Here is an 18,847-nt window from a genome sequence, read left to right as displayed (position 1 = left end):
GTTGATAAAACCAGTCTTTGACGGTTGTTTTCACAGTTAACTGCACTTTAGTTTTGTCTTACTAATTTTTTATATTGAACTGCAACTGCGCTAAGTTATGAAATATTTGAAACGATTTGCATAGATTTTGTTCAAGGTCATAAAAATGTGTCTTTCTTTGTAGTGATTACCTCCTGCAAAAAGTTTATCATATTTTTGTTGATCATGTTGATCATTACTTTTAGGTTCGCAAATATGGCTCAACTTAAGGCCAAAATGGCGCAGAAGTTGACAAGTTGTGCGAAAATTATTTGTTGTTTATACTAGAACGTAAACATAGAAAATCAACAAAGTTTGTTAAAAAAACAGTGTGAAAAAAAGAGTTTAATGGCAACATTTCATACTAGTTTGACAGGTACTTTAATTTTCAACATGTTTCATTCTGTGAACAATTTATTGAATCGAAACTTCAATTTTGAGAAATGTAATATATGCATCCGTCATTGATAAGAGTTTGTAAGTTTTTTTCGAAATGAATATGAATGATTACTTTCCATTGCATAGAAATATCGGTTGCTCAATCGCATCCTTTGTATACTCAGCAACAATGGAAAACATTCGTGCCTTCAATTGACACGATCTTACTGGAAAAATTTTCGCCTTTTTTGTTTTAGATCACATCTCAAAGCTCTAAAAAATTGAAAATAAGTTTTTTTGGGTAGGTAAGATAAATTCTATAATACTAGTTTTTCTTACTTCCCAGATTTTTCATTCAGTGATGATAGGTTACATAGTTTGGCTCTTATTTCTGAACAACAAAACTTCTTCGCCGGATGAAATCAATTTAGATTATTTCAATGGTGTTTTTTTTTCAGTATGCTGGACCTGTTGTACAACTCGGAGGATTTTGGGATCCTTTACGAAAGAGCTGCGACTTCACTCGTTGCACACGAAATGGCACATCAATGGTTCGGCAATCTGGGTATGTTTTGTTTTTAAAAACACTCTTCTCTGATTAAAGAAGCAAATTTTTAACTGAACATCGTTGTTGTTAATTGGCATAACATAACAGTACTTGAAATGTAGTTAGTCCCTGAAAACTATCGAACGTTTCAAAGATCAAAGTTCAAATTTAAAAAAAATGAAGAGATCAGCACTTCGTTGTTCATCTGCATGTGTGGAGTTTTCCGAAAATTCGCTTGAGTTGCAACCTGGAATTGAGTCGCAGAGCTTTTCAGCGCTGAACCAGCACATTTCAAGAGTAAAAAACTTAATTCAGTTCTGAAACATTGTATCTCCAGATTATTTTAAGTTTCTTTATGTGCAGTATTTCTTCATTATGGTTAAATTGGGGTGATAGAGTTCGCCCAGGCTAAACTTATCGTGTACTGTCTGAAAATTACTCATACCCCAAAATTAAGTCTGAACAGAGTAATGTCATACTTTTGTAGCTTATATCTAGTAATTACTATAGTTGTATACACACTATATATATTTAATCTGGTTCGTAGGCAATTAAAACAAAGCCCATTTAGCATAGTGGTTACGACTTGCTACACAAATTAAATGTTACAAGCACCCACGCGGAAGTTCGAATCGCATAAAAAGCAAACTTTGTTGGCGGGAGTTAAGCTGAACATATTATTTTTCACGAAGTAAATTTAACTCAAAAATTAGACTGGCCCGCGTAAATAGTGACATGAACATAGTACTTGTCATCCTAAAAAACAGAATGATTTTAGACTGATTCAGCGCTGATTTGCTCCGCCACCAACCTCCGGGAACTTTATGGGAATATTTATAGATTTAGATTGTAATCATTAAACAGCGTGTCCCATAAAGTTGAAATAATCAAACGTTCGAAAACGTCAAAAACATTCAATTGAGCATCAACTTTTTCATATGAATGTCACGGCTTCTTCCAACAAGTTTCATCTCTTTTTTTTCTATTTGCCTTAAATTTGAACTTTGACTTTTGAAATGTGTCCAGTGGCTTTTGAAACGTTTGCTCATTTCAACTTCATATGACACGCTATTATTCCTATTTTAAGTGACAGACTATATTTCTTTTTGTGTTTTTTAAAATTTCGATATCTTGTACTTTATGAGGCAGGTTAAATAAGTGCAACATTTAAGACTCAAAAGCCCAATAACGTGTCCAGAACCTGACCTATTTTTTCTAAACTTTCGAAAGTGAGTATTATAGAGTGAGTGCTTTTATGGTTTCAGTGACCATGAACTGGTGGGACAACATCTGGCTAAATGAGGGATTTGCCACTTTCATGAGTCACGTGGTGTTGGAGGTAATCAGACCAGACTTGAGATCCAGAGAAGTCTTCTACACTGATGGTATCGCCAATCAATTCAGACTCGATTTCTAACTATCAATTTTTACTTAATCGATTTGTTTGCTGACTCAATTAAGGAATTAAAATTGTATTCATAGAAATGGACTAAAATTTTTTGGTTTCGACTATAAATGTTATGCATGAAGTCTTTCCAAATGAAACATATAGTTTTTACTTAGTTATTGGCCAAGATTTATACCAGACTGACAAGCTTAAAAAGTAGCATTATGGCATTATCATAGTTCTGAATCACTACTGATGTCAGAGTGTCAGTTATACGTGCCCAGTACTGACATTGACATTATATTGGGATGGGAAGGGTGTGGCTGAAATTTTGCCTCTTGAATTTGATTTTTTCTGCTTTCTGTCTTTTTGGCAATTCTGACTAAAAAATTAATAATTGTTTTTTTTATCTACACATTATAAGATTTAATAAGAGTTAATATAATATAAAAAGAGTTAATATGAATTTAGAAAAAAATGTAATGATTCCTGAAACAAAAAATATTGTGTCAAATCATCCAAGCGTTCGTTAATTTTATTTTAAATTGTTGTCCACAGGAAAGCTGTCGATGGCTCTTCACTCAGACTCATTTGCTGGATCTCACCCGATACACATGCCAGACAAAGGTAAGTGGACAAAAGTAAAACTTTACTGAAGAACGTAAAGTAAATAAAACAATATTTATATTTTTTTTACTAGTAATTATGAAATTCGTTACTTACGAGTGTCAACTCACGAATTCGAGAAAACAAAGGACTCACACACCCCGGAAGAACAGGAAATAAAAGCCGAAGCCGGTCCAAATTAGATTATCTTTGTTGAGTTATTTGATGAAAGTTGTCGCGAAACGGCACTTTTTAAATAAAGCATTGCTTTTACTGACTGTTTCAGGTAAGTTTCTGGCGCTAACTTTCTAGTCTTAGTATAATTTAGCAAGCTTAACATGACCTAATTTTTTTTCAAGTTTTTTCCAGAGTATCCTCCAAAGCAGCAGACAAGCTCAGAAATTGTGAAATTGACTGGGAATTTATTAATCCATAGATATGCATAGACACCATTTATATATAACCTTTTCTACCGAACAAAAAGATATAGAAATTTCCTCCAATTCTCAACTGCTTATTGGTAAAACTTTTTAGCTATTTACAATGAGAATCTTAATGCTAGTCCTTCTTTAGACCTTGTTTTCACCACTCGGGCGCAAATGTTCTCAAGTCAGGGCGGCTAGTCAATCACGTTACAAAATTTTTTTGTCTACCACTTTCTTAGAAAGATTGATAATTGTTGTAAAAAATGGTAATATAAAAGCTTCTATAAAAATTTATAAAAAAGATATTTTCTGCATATTCTTCAAAAATGCCGAACGAAGTGACCTTTGTTGTCTCATCTTTGACTAAAAATTGTCTTCGAATAAATTTTTTACAGTCGTTAATGTTTCATTTAAATTTTGCTATATTTTATTTTGCATCAAAGCAGATTTGCAAATGTGTTGGAAAAAATTTAGCCCTCTAGTCTCGCTTCATTTGTGATCCGAGTTTGTTAACAAAATCGTTAAGAAATGATTTACTATTTTTCTTGATCATATTTTCTTCATGATGTATATGAATTTACACTAATGAGCAGGCTTTCAGTCATTTCCTTTTAAGACATCTAAGACAATATAATTTTGGAGGAGAAAACAACAGACCTCATTGAAAAACCTTGAAAAGCTGGACAAAATTTTGCATGCAATTTTTTGATCTCAACAGAGAAATTGTAAAAAGTTTCGTAAAATTGTAACAGAAGGATAATGTTTATGCATTTTCTATAGTTTCTGAAAAAATGCAATTTTTCATAAATCAATCAGGTGGCTATCTCAATTTAAAATACAATCTGCTGAGCACCAAACAGAGAATTACATTTAGAATATTGTCTCTAACGAGATGAAAAAATTCCGTACAACAATTTGTTCTGTTTTTGAAAAGCTGTTTGCCAAAAAAACTAATAAGGGCCGTACAAAATTTGTTTATTGTTCTGACCCCTCTTGGGGAGGAACTATATACTCAACTGGGTTTTTTTGTTCAGACAATTTTGACCAATCGATAAATTCATCGCAGAGAGTTGGGAGTGGTATCTTTAGAAAACCCGTCCAGCGTAGAATACGGAATTATTTTTTTCCAATTTAGTAGAGTGGAGTTATAGTGGATTAAATTTTAGTGAATATTAGACCGACTTGCGTTATTTTTAATCAAATTTTCCGGAATTGTTGCCTGAAATTTTGTCAACTAAAATTTGCTAAAATATGTAGAAATTGTTAACAAAAACACAGTTGATTTTATTTTTAGGGACAAAAAGTCTTGTTGACTATTTTGGTTTAATTTTCTTGACTAACATTTTGGCAAAAATTTCCAATATTCAGCCTTTTTCTTCAAAAAAAGGCCCAAAACAAGCTTCTTTAGTCCACGTATATCAAATTTGCCGGAAGTACACAACCAAAAACACAAAAAACAACTAATACAATACCTGTAACTACAAATGTGACTATTTCTGCTTTCACTTCCATTGAGAGTTGTTTAGAATTAAAATTTCGCTGTTTTTTGCTAACTTTACTAAATGATTATCAAAAACACAGTATTTACTTTTGATCTTTTAACTAACAAAATATCTAAATCTAAAACAATCGAAACAATGGACTGTTCGTAACAAAGAGGAATAGCAGGTCTGCTTTTGGTCCAATCTTGGACTGTTACAATACAAAAAAAATTCAGATTGTAATCAATCGTCTTTTTTAAAAATAATTAGACCTTTTTGTGTTAGTTAAAGAACAGAACAATTCGAATCCAAGCTCACTGTTGATAAGTCCAATTAGCTGCCTAAGCAGTTCCAAATTAATTTATCTAGTTTCTTTACTCGAAAGATTTTGGTCGTTTTGAGTTTTGAAAATATTTGATTTTAAATAAACAATGGTTTATTGAAATTCGCCACCTTTTTTTCTCTTAATTTGGTCTAGTTGTAGCCAGCAACGAAAGAACGCCTTTTCTTAGTCCTCGGTTTTTGAGCTTTGATACTACTAGATTTCACAATTTTTATTAGGCCTTGACCCATTTTTCTCGTTTTGTCATGTTATCGTAATAATGACAGTACACATATTACAATATTGACGTTAAAACTAAGAAAAATAAGACACAGTTGAACATATAGAAGTCTTTAAAGGCATATATTATGGTTTTAACGGCTTGGATACCCCCTTCTCGAAGAATTTAGAATTTAATTCATTTAGTCACATTTGTCTTTAACTATAGACTTTAATTTGTTGTTTTTTGTCGTATGAAATTCCTGGTAAATAGCTAACAGCTTTCATAACTTTGAAAACAATTGTTTTCAAAAAAACTTCTTAAATTCTTATTTATTTTTTATCTGTTTGTTGCTAGACCTCGTTAAATATAGGTCACATATAACATTATTTTTCTCGAGAAATGTAAAATTGTGCAAAAATTTATGTTTTTAAAGAATTTGGTATGAATTTACTGGCTTCGACACCGGTTTATCGCAAAAAGTAGAATATTTTTTGACTTTTGTATATATTTGACGTTTTTTGTTTAGACGTAGGACATATTTTGAAAAATTACAGGTCTCAAGCGTTTCCTTTGGTTTGAAAAAACGAACCTATTTATTTGTTCATTTTTTTTAGCTAATGGCTTCCATGACTTTAAAAAATAATTATTTTCGAAAAACAAAAGTATTACTTAATTTTGCGTGTCTTTTGTCTCCTATTCTCGTTAATGAGAAAAATTCTCGTCAATGACAAAAAATTCTCTTTTGTGTTTTTTGTTTCCTATTCTCGTTAATGAGAGGTCGCATACCACATTGTTTGCGTTCGAGGAATTCCCAGTTGAACATATTTTGTGGCGCAAATTCTGGTTTTAGGGCTTCGACAGTGTTTTTTCGCAAGTTTTAATTACATTTTTGTTAGTTGTCCATTGAATCATAACAGGTCTTAACACCATCCTATAGATGCATATGTGATCATAAACATGTTTGTTGTTTTCAAATGTTATCTAATGGTTTTCATTACTCTGTAATTAGTTGCTTTAAAAATAACAGCCAGTTTTTTTTGCTGTTTTTTTTGTTTTTTGTTGTCTATTTGATACTGAGCCTTATTATGGAGTAGTGTTATGTCTTTTCTAGTGACATACAAGTTATTTTGTTTAGTTTTTTTAATCTGACGCTATTTTGACTTGTTAATGAGTTTTTTTTGTTAATGATTTTTTTAAATGGAAATAAAGTTTTGGATGTAATCAATGTTTGTTGATATTGGTTTTTGATGTTGTTGTTCGTCTTGACTTGCTTTCTTTATAATGGCTGATCTCATCAATTCAATGCGGCATTTTTACTGCACTGTGTTATTTGCGTTTGGGGGCAATCTCTTTGTTCTTTCACAATTCTTTTTGAAAAATGCTGTTCCTCATTTGGTAGACATTTATGCCAAAATTAGGTTGAGCGGGGTCGGAACTTTATGCGCAAACGCACATTACCGAGCCTCCTATTCAATTATAAATACAATTGAGAATTTATTAAGATTGTGCAGCCTCAAATAGAACATTGAGTAATTGGTAGCTTCGCAGAGAAATAATTCAAAGTAGTTTTATCAACTCTTACTCTTTTATTTTGATAGGAGAGAAAACAGTGTCAGATTGAATCGAGTTGACGATCTATTTGACAAGACTGGTCAAAGATAGACAGCATAATATGGCATTTTTTTAAGTGCTGAGTACTTCAATACCTTTTGACAAACAGCAAAGCTCTTTTTTCACACTTTAAATAGCCTTAATTGCAAAAGTTAGTTTCGACAAAGTTTAGTAGTAACTATCATTTTTGGATCCTGTTGGTCTTTTTCAATTCGATTTTTTGCTCGAGAACAATGCGTCCGCCGTTTGTAGGCTGCGTTTATTTAATTCGAAGTATATGCCATATTTCTAAAAAAGTCATTTTCTGTGACCGCAAATTGAATCTTAAGAGTTTCTTTTGGTATCTTGTGCATTTCAGCATCAAATATTGATTTTCTCAACCTTTTCCATTGTGCAGATGACTAGCGAAGCAGATGAAGTCAAACTTTCTAAAAAGTTTTATTAGAATTTAAAACACTCACATGCACATTTTAAAATGCCGAAAGTCTGCAGTGCCAGAAGCTAAAATGCCAGAAGTTGCTGCTTAGCCAGAAGTAGAATTTCGTCGACTTTCGTCATTTTAAAACGTGCGCGTTCTGTGTTTTAAGCATGGTTAAGTGACTCTGCAGAAGTCACTTCGCTTAACCATTACTTAGAGTTTGTTCAACAGGATCTTTTGACTTGATCACATACTGGAAGAGTTGTGGAGTGTTGTCGATGCTCGAACATGCAATGGGATCTAAGCAGTTCTTTGCAGGGGTCGGCAAGTACCTGGACACCTTCAAGTACAGCAATGCCCACGTGGGGGATCTCTGGAACATGATGACCATTGGGTCCAACCAGTCTCTCGGAAACATTTCACACATCATGGAGAGCTGGGTTAGTCTGCGGGAATTTTTTGTCAGGTATAACAAGATGTGAAAATTTTCCGTTTGTGACCCTCCCCCCTCCTCCCTCCCCCCCCCCTCTACCGATCATATTATTTGTAACCCCCCTAACAGATAACAGAACGTGTCATATTATTTTTATATATTGATTTAATATGTAATGACATAACATGCTGGAAGGGTGTGCGAACGGAAAAAAATCCCAAATTGTACAGTCAATGCTGCCAATTTCAAAAGCCAAAAATCTCGGATTTCAGATACTAATTATTTACAAGTTTTTACGTTTTTCGTGTCTTATTGGAAAGTTTTTAACAGCAATGGTGACCAATAACATTCGAGTATATTTATTTGATTAGAAGTTGCTTTGCAGAGTATTGAAGACTTTTGATCATAAGGTCATTCTAAGCTCGCCAGCCTACAGGAATTACAACTGGCCTGCGGAAAAATAACAGCTTTGATGTTACTAAATTCTATGGTACCATTTTAAGTTCATGAGCAGGCAAAATTATAGTTTGCAAATTTATACTGTTTTAAACACATTCACAGTCTTTTTTTGAAAGCTCAAAAATGTCAAAGATAAGTTTATAATAAAAAATGTCAATTTTCTTCACTTCTGCGCCCTAATATACCGCGAGGCTGAGATCTAAATTTCGACTTCGTTTTTAAGGGAAAAAACTGTTTCTACCCCTGTAACTTTGTCTACCCAAAGACTTGGGTACCGGGGGATATTACATTTTATGTTTAACTTTCATATAATTTTCCTCTGCTTGTTTTCGCAAAAGTGAAACGACTGCGCCGTCTGACCAATCAGAACTATATAATAAATATAGATTGGTCAAATTGAAGCAATAATAATGAATAAAGTTTAAAACAAGTCTATTAATTTTTGATATCTGTTATAAAAATCGAAAATTTTTATTGACGTCCCTCCCTAACAATTGCACGTTGCTTGTCATATCACACACATTTTTAAAAATCGAAAATTTTCCGATCAGATTTTTTGTTATGGGTTTAAAACATTGCCTTCTTTCATGTTCTAGCAGTTCTTTAGCACCATTTTTAGTAATTCTACATCTTGTTGTGGGCTATAATATAGAATTAACTAATCTAATTCATGTTGTATGTTGATTCTTATTTAGTTCATGTGATATGTTTGCCGCTCAAATTCTCCTTCAGATTTTTATTAATAGCCGTCCTCATCTTCTCGGCCGGCTATTATAGCGCTCCATTTTTACAATTCAAAGAATTTGAATTGTATTGGGGCGCTGTGTTTTTTTAAGATGTGTTCACACATTATTCAATGACTTTGATCTTTCAAAACTGGATAAACAGGTAAAGCCCAGTGGGCATTAAGTTTCATTAGAGGCCCAAAGTGGGCTTTAGTAATCCTTCAAGTGCTTAGAGTGATTCAGTTGCTCGGATGGCCTTGATTAAAGGTTAAAAAGTCATTTTTAGGATTTTTTGGGCTCAAAATGGTGCAATTTTTCTTGTTTTTTGTGATTTTTTCAGTTTTTTGTGTGATTAGTCTTCGGTTGAAGTTTTTAAACTTTGATGAAAGTCTTTTGCTAGACAAAATTACTTGTTATGACCATTTTATGAGCTATATGTTTTGGTACTACAAACACAAACACGCAAAATGATAACACGCTAATTTTTGCAATTTTTTTCAAGATTTTTGAAAATTTTTGTCAACTTTTTTTTAGTTTTTACAGCTTTAGGGACCAGTGAATCTCTATTAAGGTTTTATTACAGGGCACTGCATAGTTTCTAGTAACAATGGATTGGTTTTCAACATTTTAATGTCTCAAATTTTAGCATTTTTTCTCGAATAAAATCTGCTATTTTAAGGTTTCCTAAAGTTTTTGTCAATTTTTGATATTTGTTCTTTATCAAGTGCCAAAAACCTATTCCATGGTCTGAAAAAAATCTATTGCATGGATCTTGGTTTCAATGGACTTTTTTTCAACAACTTAACATTTTGAATTTTGAAAATTTTTTGATTAAATTTGCAATTTTTTCATTTTTCAAAACATTTGTCTCTTCTTCAGTTTTTCTTGCCTCAGTAGCCAAAAAACCTAATTCAGGGCTTGATAGTATGTTACTAAATAATTACTCAGGGGCAATTGAATGGTCTTTAACATTTTAATAGAACGAATTTCAAATTGTAATCAGAAATTTTTTCTAAAAATTATTGCCTTCCGATCTTTGAGCCGATGAATTTTTTAAGGCTTGGGATTGGGTCACTGGATATTATCTAGAGACACAAAAATGATTCTGAAGATATTAATTTTACTTTTTTAGCAACATTTCATTAAAATTTACAATTAATTGCGGTTTTTTTTTAAATTTTGGTCATTTTCGAGTTAATCGATCTTCAAATGCCAATGAATTTTTTCAGATCTTGCAGAGATAATACTGGACCGATTTCAGAAAAAAAATGGTTTCCAACATATTTTTGAAAAGAGTTTATTTAAAGGGATCAAATTTTGCCTGAGGGGTAAAAGCTTCAAGAGTTCTATCAATGAGGAGATATTCGTTTAGTTTGATTGTTTTAGTTTCTTGATTTTTTTAGATGATTTCGTTTGTGTTTTATTTGGCATTGTTCAATTGATCTGCTGGTCAGGCAGAATATTTCGAAGCTTTTTGTTCAGTTCTTTGAATTGTATTTCAGGACTTGTCCTGCTATGTTTTTTCTACTTCGTCGAGCTTTTTTTCGCTTTACCCATTTTGCCGCTTTTTCGACATTTTGCGTGAAACCTTTTTGACTTCTCTAGGCTAGTTTCACTCTTTTGTTGTTTCGCTTAAACTCCTTTTACGGAGCAGCTGCTCAGCAAAGCAATTCAAAATGAAGAGAGTCAGTATAAAAGAATCAAAGTCAGAAATAGAAACGGGATAAACCCACAAAGCCCATTTTTAGATGCCCGGTACTAGAACTTTGTTCTCATAAGTTTTAGTTACTATCTATAATGTTTATTGGTATTGATACTAGACCCTCTAGACTCTCACTGAGGAGAGACAGGAGTACGTTCAATTACGAAATGACATCAAAATGAATCGCACTTAAAAATTTTTTTAATACAAAAATCAATTTTTGTTAATATTTTCTTTTCTTTCAGTCCCAATAGAGTTATGGGAATCAACGGCGGCTATTTTCCGGCAATCTGCTGGGTATGTTTTTATTTTCGTCCCGTGAATTGTTGTGTATTTCACAAACACGATTTCTTAAAATTAATTCTTGTTTCACAGATTGGGCTCTGGTAGCCCTATTTCAATTGATTTTTTGTCTAGCACTTCGTCTGGAATATATTCACTTCTCTTCAAAAATACTGTGGATTTGTGTTGGATATTACAGATAAGTTGGAGACCTTTGCCAGATTTTTTGCTAACTTCTCCAAGGTTTAAGGAGCGTTTAAAAATTGAAATTTTTATGATCGTTCGCGTCGATGACTAGTCAGTTTTGTTCCGGTCAATCTCATCTATATCTGTCTCATTCAATCATCAATTATTTCACATAGCGCATGAAAACTATTTACTCAGTTTGTATAACAAAACACAATGGGACTTAAACTGATAAAATTTTTTTTTTTTTCAATTTTTTCTCAAGTGGTCATTTTTCAAATCAGTTAATGAATGCTAGATCTCAATGCTTTTTTTCATTTAAATTTCATGGCTAAAAATGTTGCCGCAGTAAAAATTTCATTAGCGCAACTGAATTTTGAAGAAAAGTTTTTAAAGTTTATACAATTTTAAAATGTTTTTAATGTCTATGCAATTTTTGACTTTGATTGAAGTTTCAGTTGTCAAGCATTTATCTCAAACTAAATAAATTAGCTTACATCCCTTGTATACCATTTTTTTCATATCAGTTAACTGATGATTTTTTTCCTACAAGTTTTTTTCTTATAAGCGGAGTAATTATGTTCTAAGTAGTTTTTGTTCTATGAACTTTTGTTTAAACATAAGTTTTAGGCCAAAGGTTTCATCTTTATTTACTTTGTAAGTGAAATGGTAAACTATTAAGAGCTTTGTTAGTCAAAAGGTTAACTTGTAAGAACTGTTCTTGGAAGAAAATATTACAAGGCGATGGATGGCCTCGTAAGAAACTGCAGGAATATTGCTGGTTTTTATACATTAACCTTCTGGACAAGGGTGGCGTTGATATAGAAGGCGCTTAAAATTTAGGCGTTTTTCATAAGTCCTGCAAAATTTTCGGATCTATTCTGAGACCAGCCAGTGTTTTTATTCAACCACACCCGAACTTACAAATTTTGCGCAAATATTTAACAGTTTCAGTTGGTAAAAAATAGCGGGCAGGTGCACTTGGTGAATGTAAAAATGCGGTGGGGGGGGGGGGGGGGGGGTGAAAGAATAGATCCGATATACCACACAGTACCCCCCCCCCAGGAAGATTTTACTCCTTCCCCAGGAATTTTAAGAAATTAAAGACGAATAAAGAAAGCATAAGCATAACACGATTTCAAGAATTGGAAAGGCTCGGTCATGCAAAGGAATAAATGATAAATATAAATGATAAATATACATTGGTTGTGCCCACATATTTTGTGGGACCGTTTCCGTTTGCACCCCCCATTACGTTGGGGGGGGGGGGGAACGGAACAGATCCTTTAGAACATTTTTTTCGGGCTTTGAACTCTGAGCCTGTTTAGATAAACATGAAACACATCCCGATAGTGACAGTGTACTTTGACGAGCACAACATCTACCTCAATCAAAGTGCATACTGCTACCTCTGTCCCAGAAAGTCACCTTCATCCAAACCCAGTAGCCACAGTGAACTGGATGGAAAAACCAGTCAACACGGTGGACATGGTCACCATTCTCCTTCTCACTGGTCCATACCTCTGACGTAAGAGAACACGGGTCTTTTCCTATTTTGCACATGTTTTATTTTTTTGATAATTAATTTATTAAATTAAAGATAGAAGAAAAACGTTTTAGAGAAAAAAGTGCTATTTTGCTAATTTAATGATAGTTTACATTAATTTTGATTAAATTAATATCAAATTAATAAAAGATTTAAGGTATTATCCATTTTATAAATGCTTTTTACTGCTTAAACATGGACACTGAGGCTTAAAAAAGTATAATTTTTGTGTTCAGCTGTGTCTTAGCGTGATTTGCTTTTAACGTTGGCTGGCGTTGTTATTTTGAAGGTGTCCCACTTTTTCGCCCCTATTCATTTAGCCCCCTATCATTTAACCCCGATTTACTCACCCCTGTATTTTTTAACCCCTCTATCTTTTAACTCTTTTATCATTTCACCCCGATTTTAATCTTTATACAAAATAGCGGCCCGTGGGACTTGATATGAAACTATACAACCGAACGTGGGATTAATTTATCCACTTAATTATGACAAAATAAGCCTTTAATGTCGACTGCTAATTGGCGGGCTGAAATGATAGAGGGGTAAAATGATAGAAGGTTGACCACCATAAACCTTTCTTGGCAACCCTATCCAAGCCATATATGGAGTTTATAGTAACTTGGCAACAATATACCTCACCATGGAAAAAAAATCAAAAATCCTCAAAATCCTCAAAAAGCTCTTAAAACACACATGCATTGTAGTCGGGAGGAGAAAAACTCATCAAGACACTTGAAGAAAAATTCAATTTCATGGGGTCTTGGGAACCATATCCAAGACCATAAATATTCATGGTGCCATGTAAGACCGTGAAACTCAAACTCATAAAATACAAAAAGAAAATGGAGAACTGTTAAACTAACATCTCCTGACTACATTAAGCCTTTGAAAAAGCAAATTCAGTTGGTTTAAGTTTTTTTGATTTTTTGTCAACCATATCCAAGACCATAAATATCTACAGTCTTGCTAATGGTTGCCAGGAAAGGTCAACGCGGGTCAATAGTTTACTTACTTCTTCTTTTGATACTCATAATTTTTTCTTACCGAACAGAGGATTTAAACCCACTTTGAATTTCTCAATTAATCAAAGCAGATTCTTTTTTATAGTTATTTGTATAGAAAACATGCAATATTGAGCATAAACAGTGATAAATATTCAAAATTTCAGATACTCTTTTCCTAATGACCAAGCTGGAACTTTCCGCACTTTCCTCCTGGACAAGGAATCAGCTGTGATACCATTGGAGCGTGCCAAACCAGACTGGATCAAGTTTAACACGAATGCCACGGGCTTGTACAGAGTATTCTACGCAAATCAGAATGCTCTAAAGGTTGTGTATAAAAAGATAGAAAAAAAAATTACATAAAATTTTGTCAATTTTTTGACAAATTTAAATTTTGGACGCTACTCTGGTAGGAAAAGTTTCTTCTCTTTTCTCAATGATCTGGCAAGACGGGCATCGAGTCTAGACAGTGATAACAACATTTGAGCCACTGCAATAAAAACTTATAATGAAAACGAACGAAAGAAAACTTTCAAACTCAATGAAGAAAAATGACGATATGCGATTGATTAAATCGTAGCTTTAGGATTTCTCCGAAACTCATGAGATAAATATGTGCTGCAAACTAATTTCTGTTTTTTTTTAAAATTATTCAGCTCAAAATTCTTGCATACTATTGCAATGAAACGGGCCGTATTTTAAATAACTCACTGCAAATACACGTGCTCGAATTTTTTCTGTTATGTCTTTCTCCAGGAAATTTTACCCCCCCCCCCCGTTATCTTACTTTTACGGGGGCTATGAATTATACGACTACTAAGATGGGGGGGGGGCATCGCTCAACCCCTCGCTCGACCCAGGGTCGGATAGAGGAATCTCGAAATCTAAACCCATCCCTCAAATTTTTACCTCAAAATTATAAACAAAGCTTTTTTATGCTATTATTGACGTCCTGCATTGACTTGTTTCATGAATGTGCTGAATTGACAGGAGTTTGCAGACTCGATAGCATGGGGTGCCTCTACGAGGAGTAGATACACCAATGTGGAGGACTATGACCTCCACTTGCCATATATGGACAGAGGAAACCTCGTCCTGGATGCCATCTCTTCAGCAAAGATCGGACTCGTCTCATATAAGTAAGCGATTAAAGCTCTATAGATAGTAATTTAAATCTACAGACCACAGTGCAAATATATAAACAAAGTATATCTAAAAAAATATTGTTTATAACGTATCGTCCTATATTAGAGGCAGGTAATGATAAAATGACCACAAAACTTTTACGAAAAGTCACAAAACTAGAAATGATGCATGAAATGAATGAAAAGAAATTTTTAGTCAATAGACAAATTGAATTCATTCATAATCCTAAAGCATTTTTACACCAGATTATTCGATTGATGGATAATCCGGCCGAGATGAGGAAAGAGTTTCCGAAAAAGAGATTTTGGCGACAAATTTTATTTTTCAGTTTTTTTTTTAACTTTTCAGGGTGGCTCTGGAATTTGCGTCTTCGGTTCTAATGATAGAAGAGAGTCAAGGAGCGGTTGAGATGGCACTGGATGTTAACTATGGACTGACTGACGTGTTCTACAGGCTGAAGAGACACGGATATGGACATTTGGCTGATGTGTTCATTATTAAACACCTAGGGTCAGTGTTATAAAATAAACAAAAACTATAAATAGTGCTATTTAATTTTTCCAATTAAACGAGGGCAAATCTCTTTAATATTCTCTTTCCAATCACATAGTGTAATTTTTATGAAGTTCAGAGGATGTCCAGTCAAATACAAAAATAATGAATTTTTTGTCGAACAGGTAATTTTTGCACAAATATAACCCAAATTTAATTATATAGATACTTATTCAGATCATTCAATTAATTTAGGATCATTTGAAAAAACATAAGGATAATTCATGCTAAGCTGTTTATTTTTATAATTAAAAGGAAAGACATAAATAGTCCTATCTTTCTGTTCAATGGAACATTTTAAGCTGCTTTCGTATAGATTCTCAAATGTTTAAAGTCATTTCTTTATAAAAAAAAAGACTTTCTTGTTTACTTTAATTTTATAAAGTGACATATGTTGAGCTACCAAAATAATCTGATTAACTGCTTTTGAACGAAGTTCATAGCAATTATTGTAAACGTGTTGGTCTTTTTTATGCAAACTTTTTGCTTGACAATTTTGCGCTTTTCTTCTAGAACATTCTATGACTTCTCAAGTGACTTTTTTAGGCTTTCGTTCATCATTTTTGAGTGATCTCTATTGCTCTCGCTCCGAAGTAAAGCTTGTTGCTAATATATAATCGGTGGCAGTATAGCCAAAATAAGTGAGGAATAGCGCAGTGGTGAGTGATGGTGGCTATGGAAGGGTAGGTTATAAATGGTTCGAATCCCGTTGGGGGACAAGTTTTTTGCACCCAAAAAGAAAAATTGATTTAGGCTACAGACCCTGAATTAAATTGCCTCGCCTGTCGTTCAAGAGCAATTCTTCGGACATTTGTCGGTTTATGTTTAGTCACTCTAACTAAAAAAAATACAGGGAGTTTTCCCAATTCTAATAATGATGTTATAATGATGCTAAATATTAAAGAGCAGAATCGTGTACACGATAGGCCACGCCACAATTCCGTTGCAGCCGAGTTCTTATGTCTATTTTCGATGACATATCATGGCAATGTTTATGCAAGGACATAAAAATGTGTTTATAAAGTTTATGAAGATGCAAGACTGCTTTGCAAGATTTATTTAAAACTGTTCGGTGCTTCATTTATGAGACCTACTTTTTTTGTAAGGAAGAGGTTTCCGGCGGATGAACATTTTATGGTGTTGTTAGCAAAGTTCAATGATAGCAATTTAATAAAAAAAAAGGTTTTGCTAGACAATCTGTCGTTTCAAGAGAAAGCTCAGCAATCCCGATAATAGTTGTCAAAATGACTCATACCAGTTTTTTCCTCGATTTTAGTGGTTTGAAGGAACTTGAATTGATAGCCTGGATTGATAGGAACTCATTTTGTTTTTAATAAGTTCAACTTTTGTTGATATGTTGGAATGTTTCTGTTTGTACCCCACTAAGTTATGCACCCCAGTAACAGATCATGTGCCATTTGAAAGAAAAATTCGTTGATCTTGTTTTCATCACACATAAGTTTTAGCACTTGAAATTTACTTCAAAAAATCCTTTTTTTCAGCAAAAAAAATTGATAATGGGCATTGTAAAATTCAAATATTGAATTTTTACTATGAACCAGAGTTCTCAAATATGAGTCTAAAAATTTTAAAGTGATTATAACTAGGGAGCATTTTTATATCCCAAATTTCTGGTGTTAAGGATTCTAATCAAGATTCGTGAAATCTTTTTACTCCAACAATTTGTGAAAGCTCAAAGACGGGAGCTGCAAACGAATTGTTTACTTGTTACGATATAACTGCCGTCTATTTAATATTTTCAACAATAGTAGTCACCAAAAAAGAGCAATTCCGCTCATAAAAAAGATCAGTCTGAAATGTGCGGAACAATAAGATAAAAGACAGCTGAGAACAGGCCGCTGTGGCCTAATGCTGTTCCGCTGCGATTATGCAGGAACCATAATTATTTATAATTAATATTATTAAATAAGTTTTGATTTGTATGACATCATGTATGATCCTTGTATGGAAGAAAGAAAGCGACGACCCGGGTAAGTGCTGATCAAAAATGAATAGGGCTAATAAAGTTAAGAGACTTCATCTGAACTTAACCCATGCAAAATAGGTTTATAATAATTAATATTTTTTAATGTCTCAAAGACACTATTATGCCCGTACCGAACTCGAGTGTAAATCGCAACTTGTTTCTTGTATAAATCCTATATTATAAATCCATTCTGATTTCCACTTTAATCAGAAGTTATTCACGTCAAATAAGACTTGCATTTGCAATTGTCAAGTACTGATTTCCGGTACTTAAAGTTCAGTGACAATCAGTACTGATTCAGAACAATTTCAGAGAAATTTCAAGTTTTAGTAATGATTCAGAACGATCTCAGAACCAACTGTGAAGTGATTTCCGAATTTCTCTGAATCAGAGCAAAATTCAGGGAAAGTGTACTGCATTCGTCTAAATCAGAAGATAATTCAGAACGCATCACTGAATTAGCTCTGAATCAGACAAATTCAGTGCAAAATGTGACCTGAATTAGACATTGACTCAGTACTGAATTCGGCTGAGAGTTAGGTACGAGTTAGTTTTGCAATTTTGGTACGGGTTTCTATTTCTATATTTTCAGTCGGATGTATCCTGGCTTTGACATGAAAACTTGGACGTCAGACACCAACCGACCAGATGACTTCAACGCCTACATGTTGAAAACCCTCTGCTTCGCTGGACATGAACAATGTCTCCAAGACTGTTTCTCACTTTTCCAAAAATGGAAAGAAAGTTTGTCTAGCGGAGGTGACATCCTCAAAATTCACCCCTACATCAAAGATACTTTATTCCCAACGGTATCTTACCACGGAACCTTGGAAGAGTGGGAATTTTTGTACAACAGAACAGCTACGAAACGAGATGAGTTGATGTTAAATCAACCTTGGTTCAATAAAGACCCAAATTTGATCCGTCGAGTTTTCAACGAGCGTTACTTCACAAACGATGAGATTCGCCTGGACGGTCCCAGAATCTTAACGTCCATGTTTCTAGCATGTCGGAATAACCTCCCGGCAGCTATGACTGTTTGGGACATCATAAAAACGAACTGGAAGCAATTTCAAACGGCATACGCTGGAATTGACCTTTTTGGAGAACTTTTAGTTTCTGTTTTCTCAAATTTTGACAGTAGCAGCAGTTTGCATGAACTTTTATACGCAGCTTCAACTTTAGAAGACTTAAATGACGGCTTTTATTATCCATTGTCACTGGAAAGTATAACTTTTAATATAAAATGGAGTAAATTATACCTGCATGAATGTATTGAGACTTTACAAAAACTAGTCGAATAGATACTATTTTATTGGTTAATGTTGCAATGCTATCAAATTTTGTAGCGGTCTGCTTCGGTTTTGTATTCATCTTTAGAAATTAACATTATATTTGTATAACGA

General features: G+C 33.5%; 1 protein-coding gene across 1 annotated transcript in view; it reads left to right on the top strand.

The window, feature by feature from the left end:
* Nucleotides 1-18,847, top strand: part of LOC142353907 (endoplasmic reticulum aminopeptidase 1-like) — a 33,251-nt gene extending 14,404 nt beyond the window's left edge. The window contains exons 5-13 of the mRNA XM_075406174.1: nucleotides 855-961; nucleotides 2,209-2,328; nucleotides 2,889-2,957; nucleotides 7,648-7,856; nucleotides 12,532-12,731; nucleotides 13,921-14,083; nucleotides 14,747-14,895; nucleotides 15,251-15,412; nucleotides 18,034-18,847. Of these exons, the coding sequence (XP_075262289.1) occupies nucleotides 855-961; nucleotides 2,209-2,328; nucleotides 2,889-2,957; nucleotides 7,648-7,856; nucleotides 12,532-12,731; nucleotides 13,921-14,083; nucleotides 14,747-14,895; nucleotides 15,251-15,412; nucleotides 18,034-18,745 (1,891 nt within the window). The 3' untranslated portion in view covers nucleotides 18,746-18,847. The remainder of the gene's footprint in view (nucleotides 1-854; nucleotides 962-2,208; nucleotides 2,329-2,888; nucleotides 2,958-7,647; nucleotides 7,857-12,531; nucleotides 12,732-13,920; nucleotides 14,084-14,746; nucleotides 14,896-15,250; nucleotides 15,413-18,033) is intronic.

Source organism: Convolutriloba macropyga, chromosome 1, assembly GCF_964194025.1.
Source record: "Convolutriloba macropyga chromosome 1, txConMacr16.3, whole genome shotgun sequence".
In the NCBI taxonomy this organism is placed as follows: domain Eukaryota; kingdom Metazoa; phylum Xenacoelomorpha; order Acoela; family Convolutidae; genus Convolutriloba; species Convolutriloba macropyga.
This window is presented reverse-complemented; position numbering and strand designations above follow the sequence as displayed.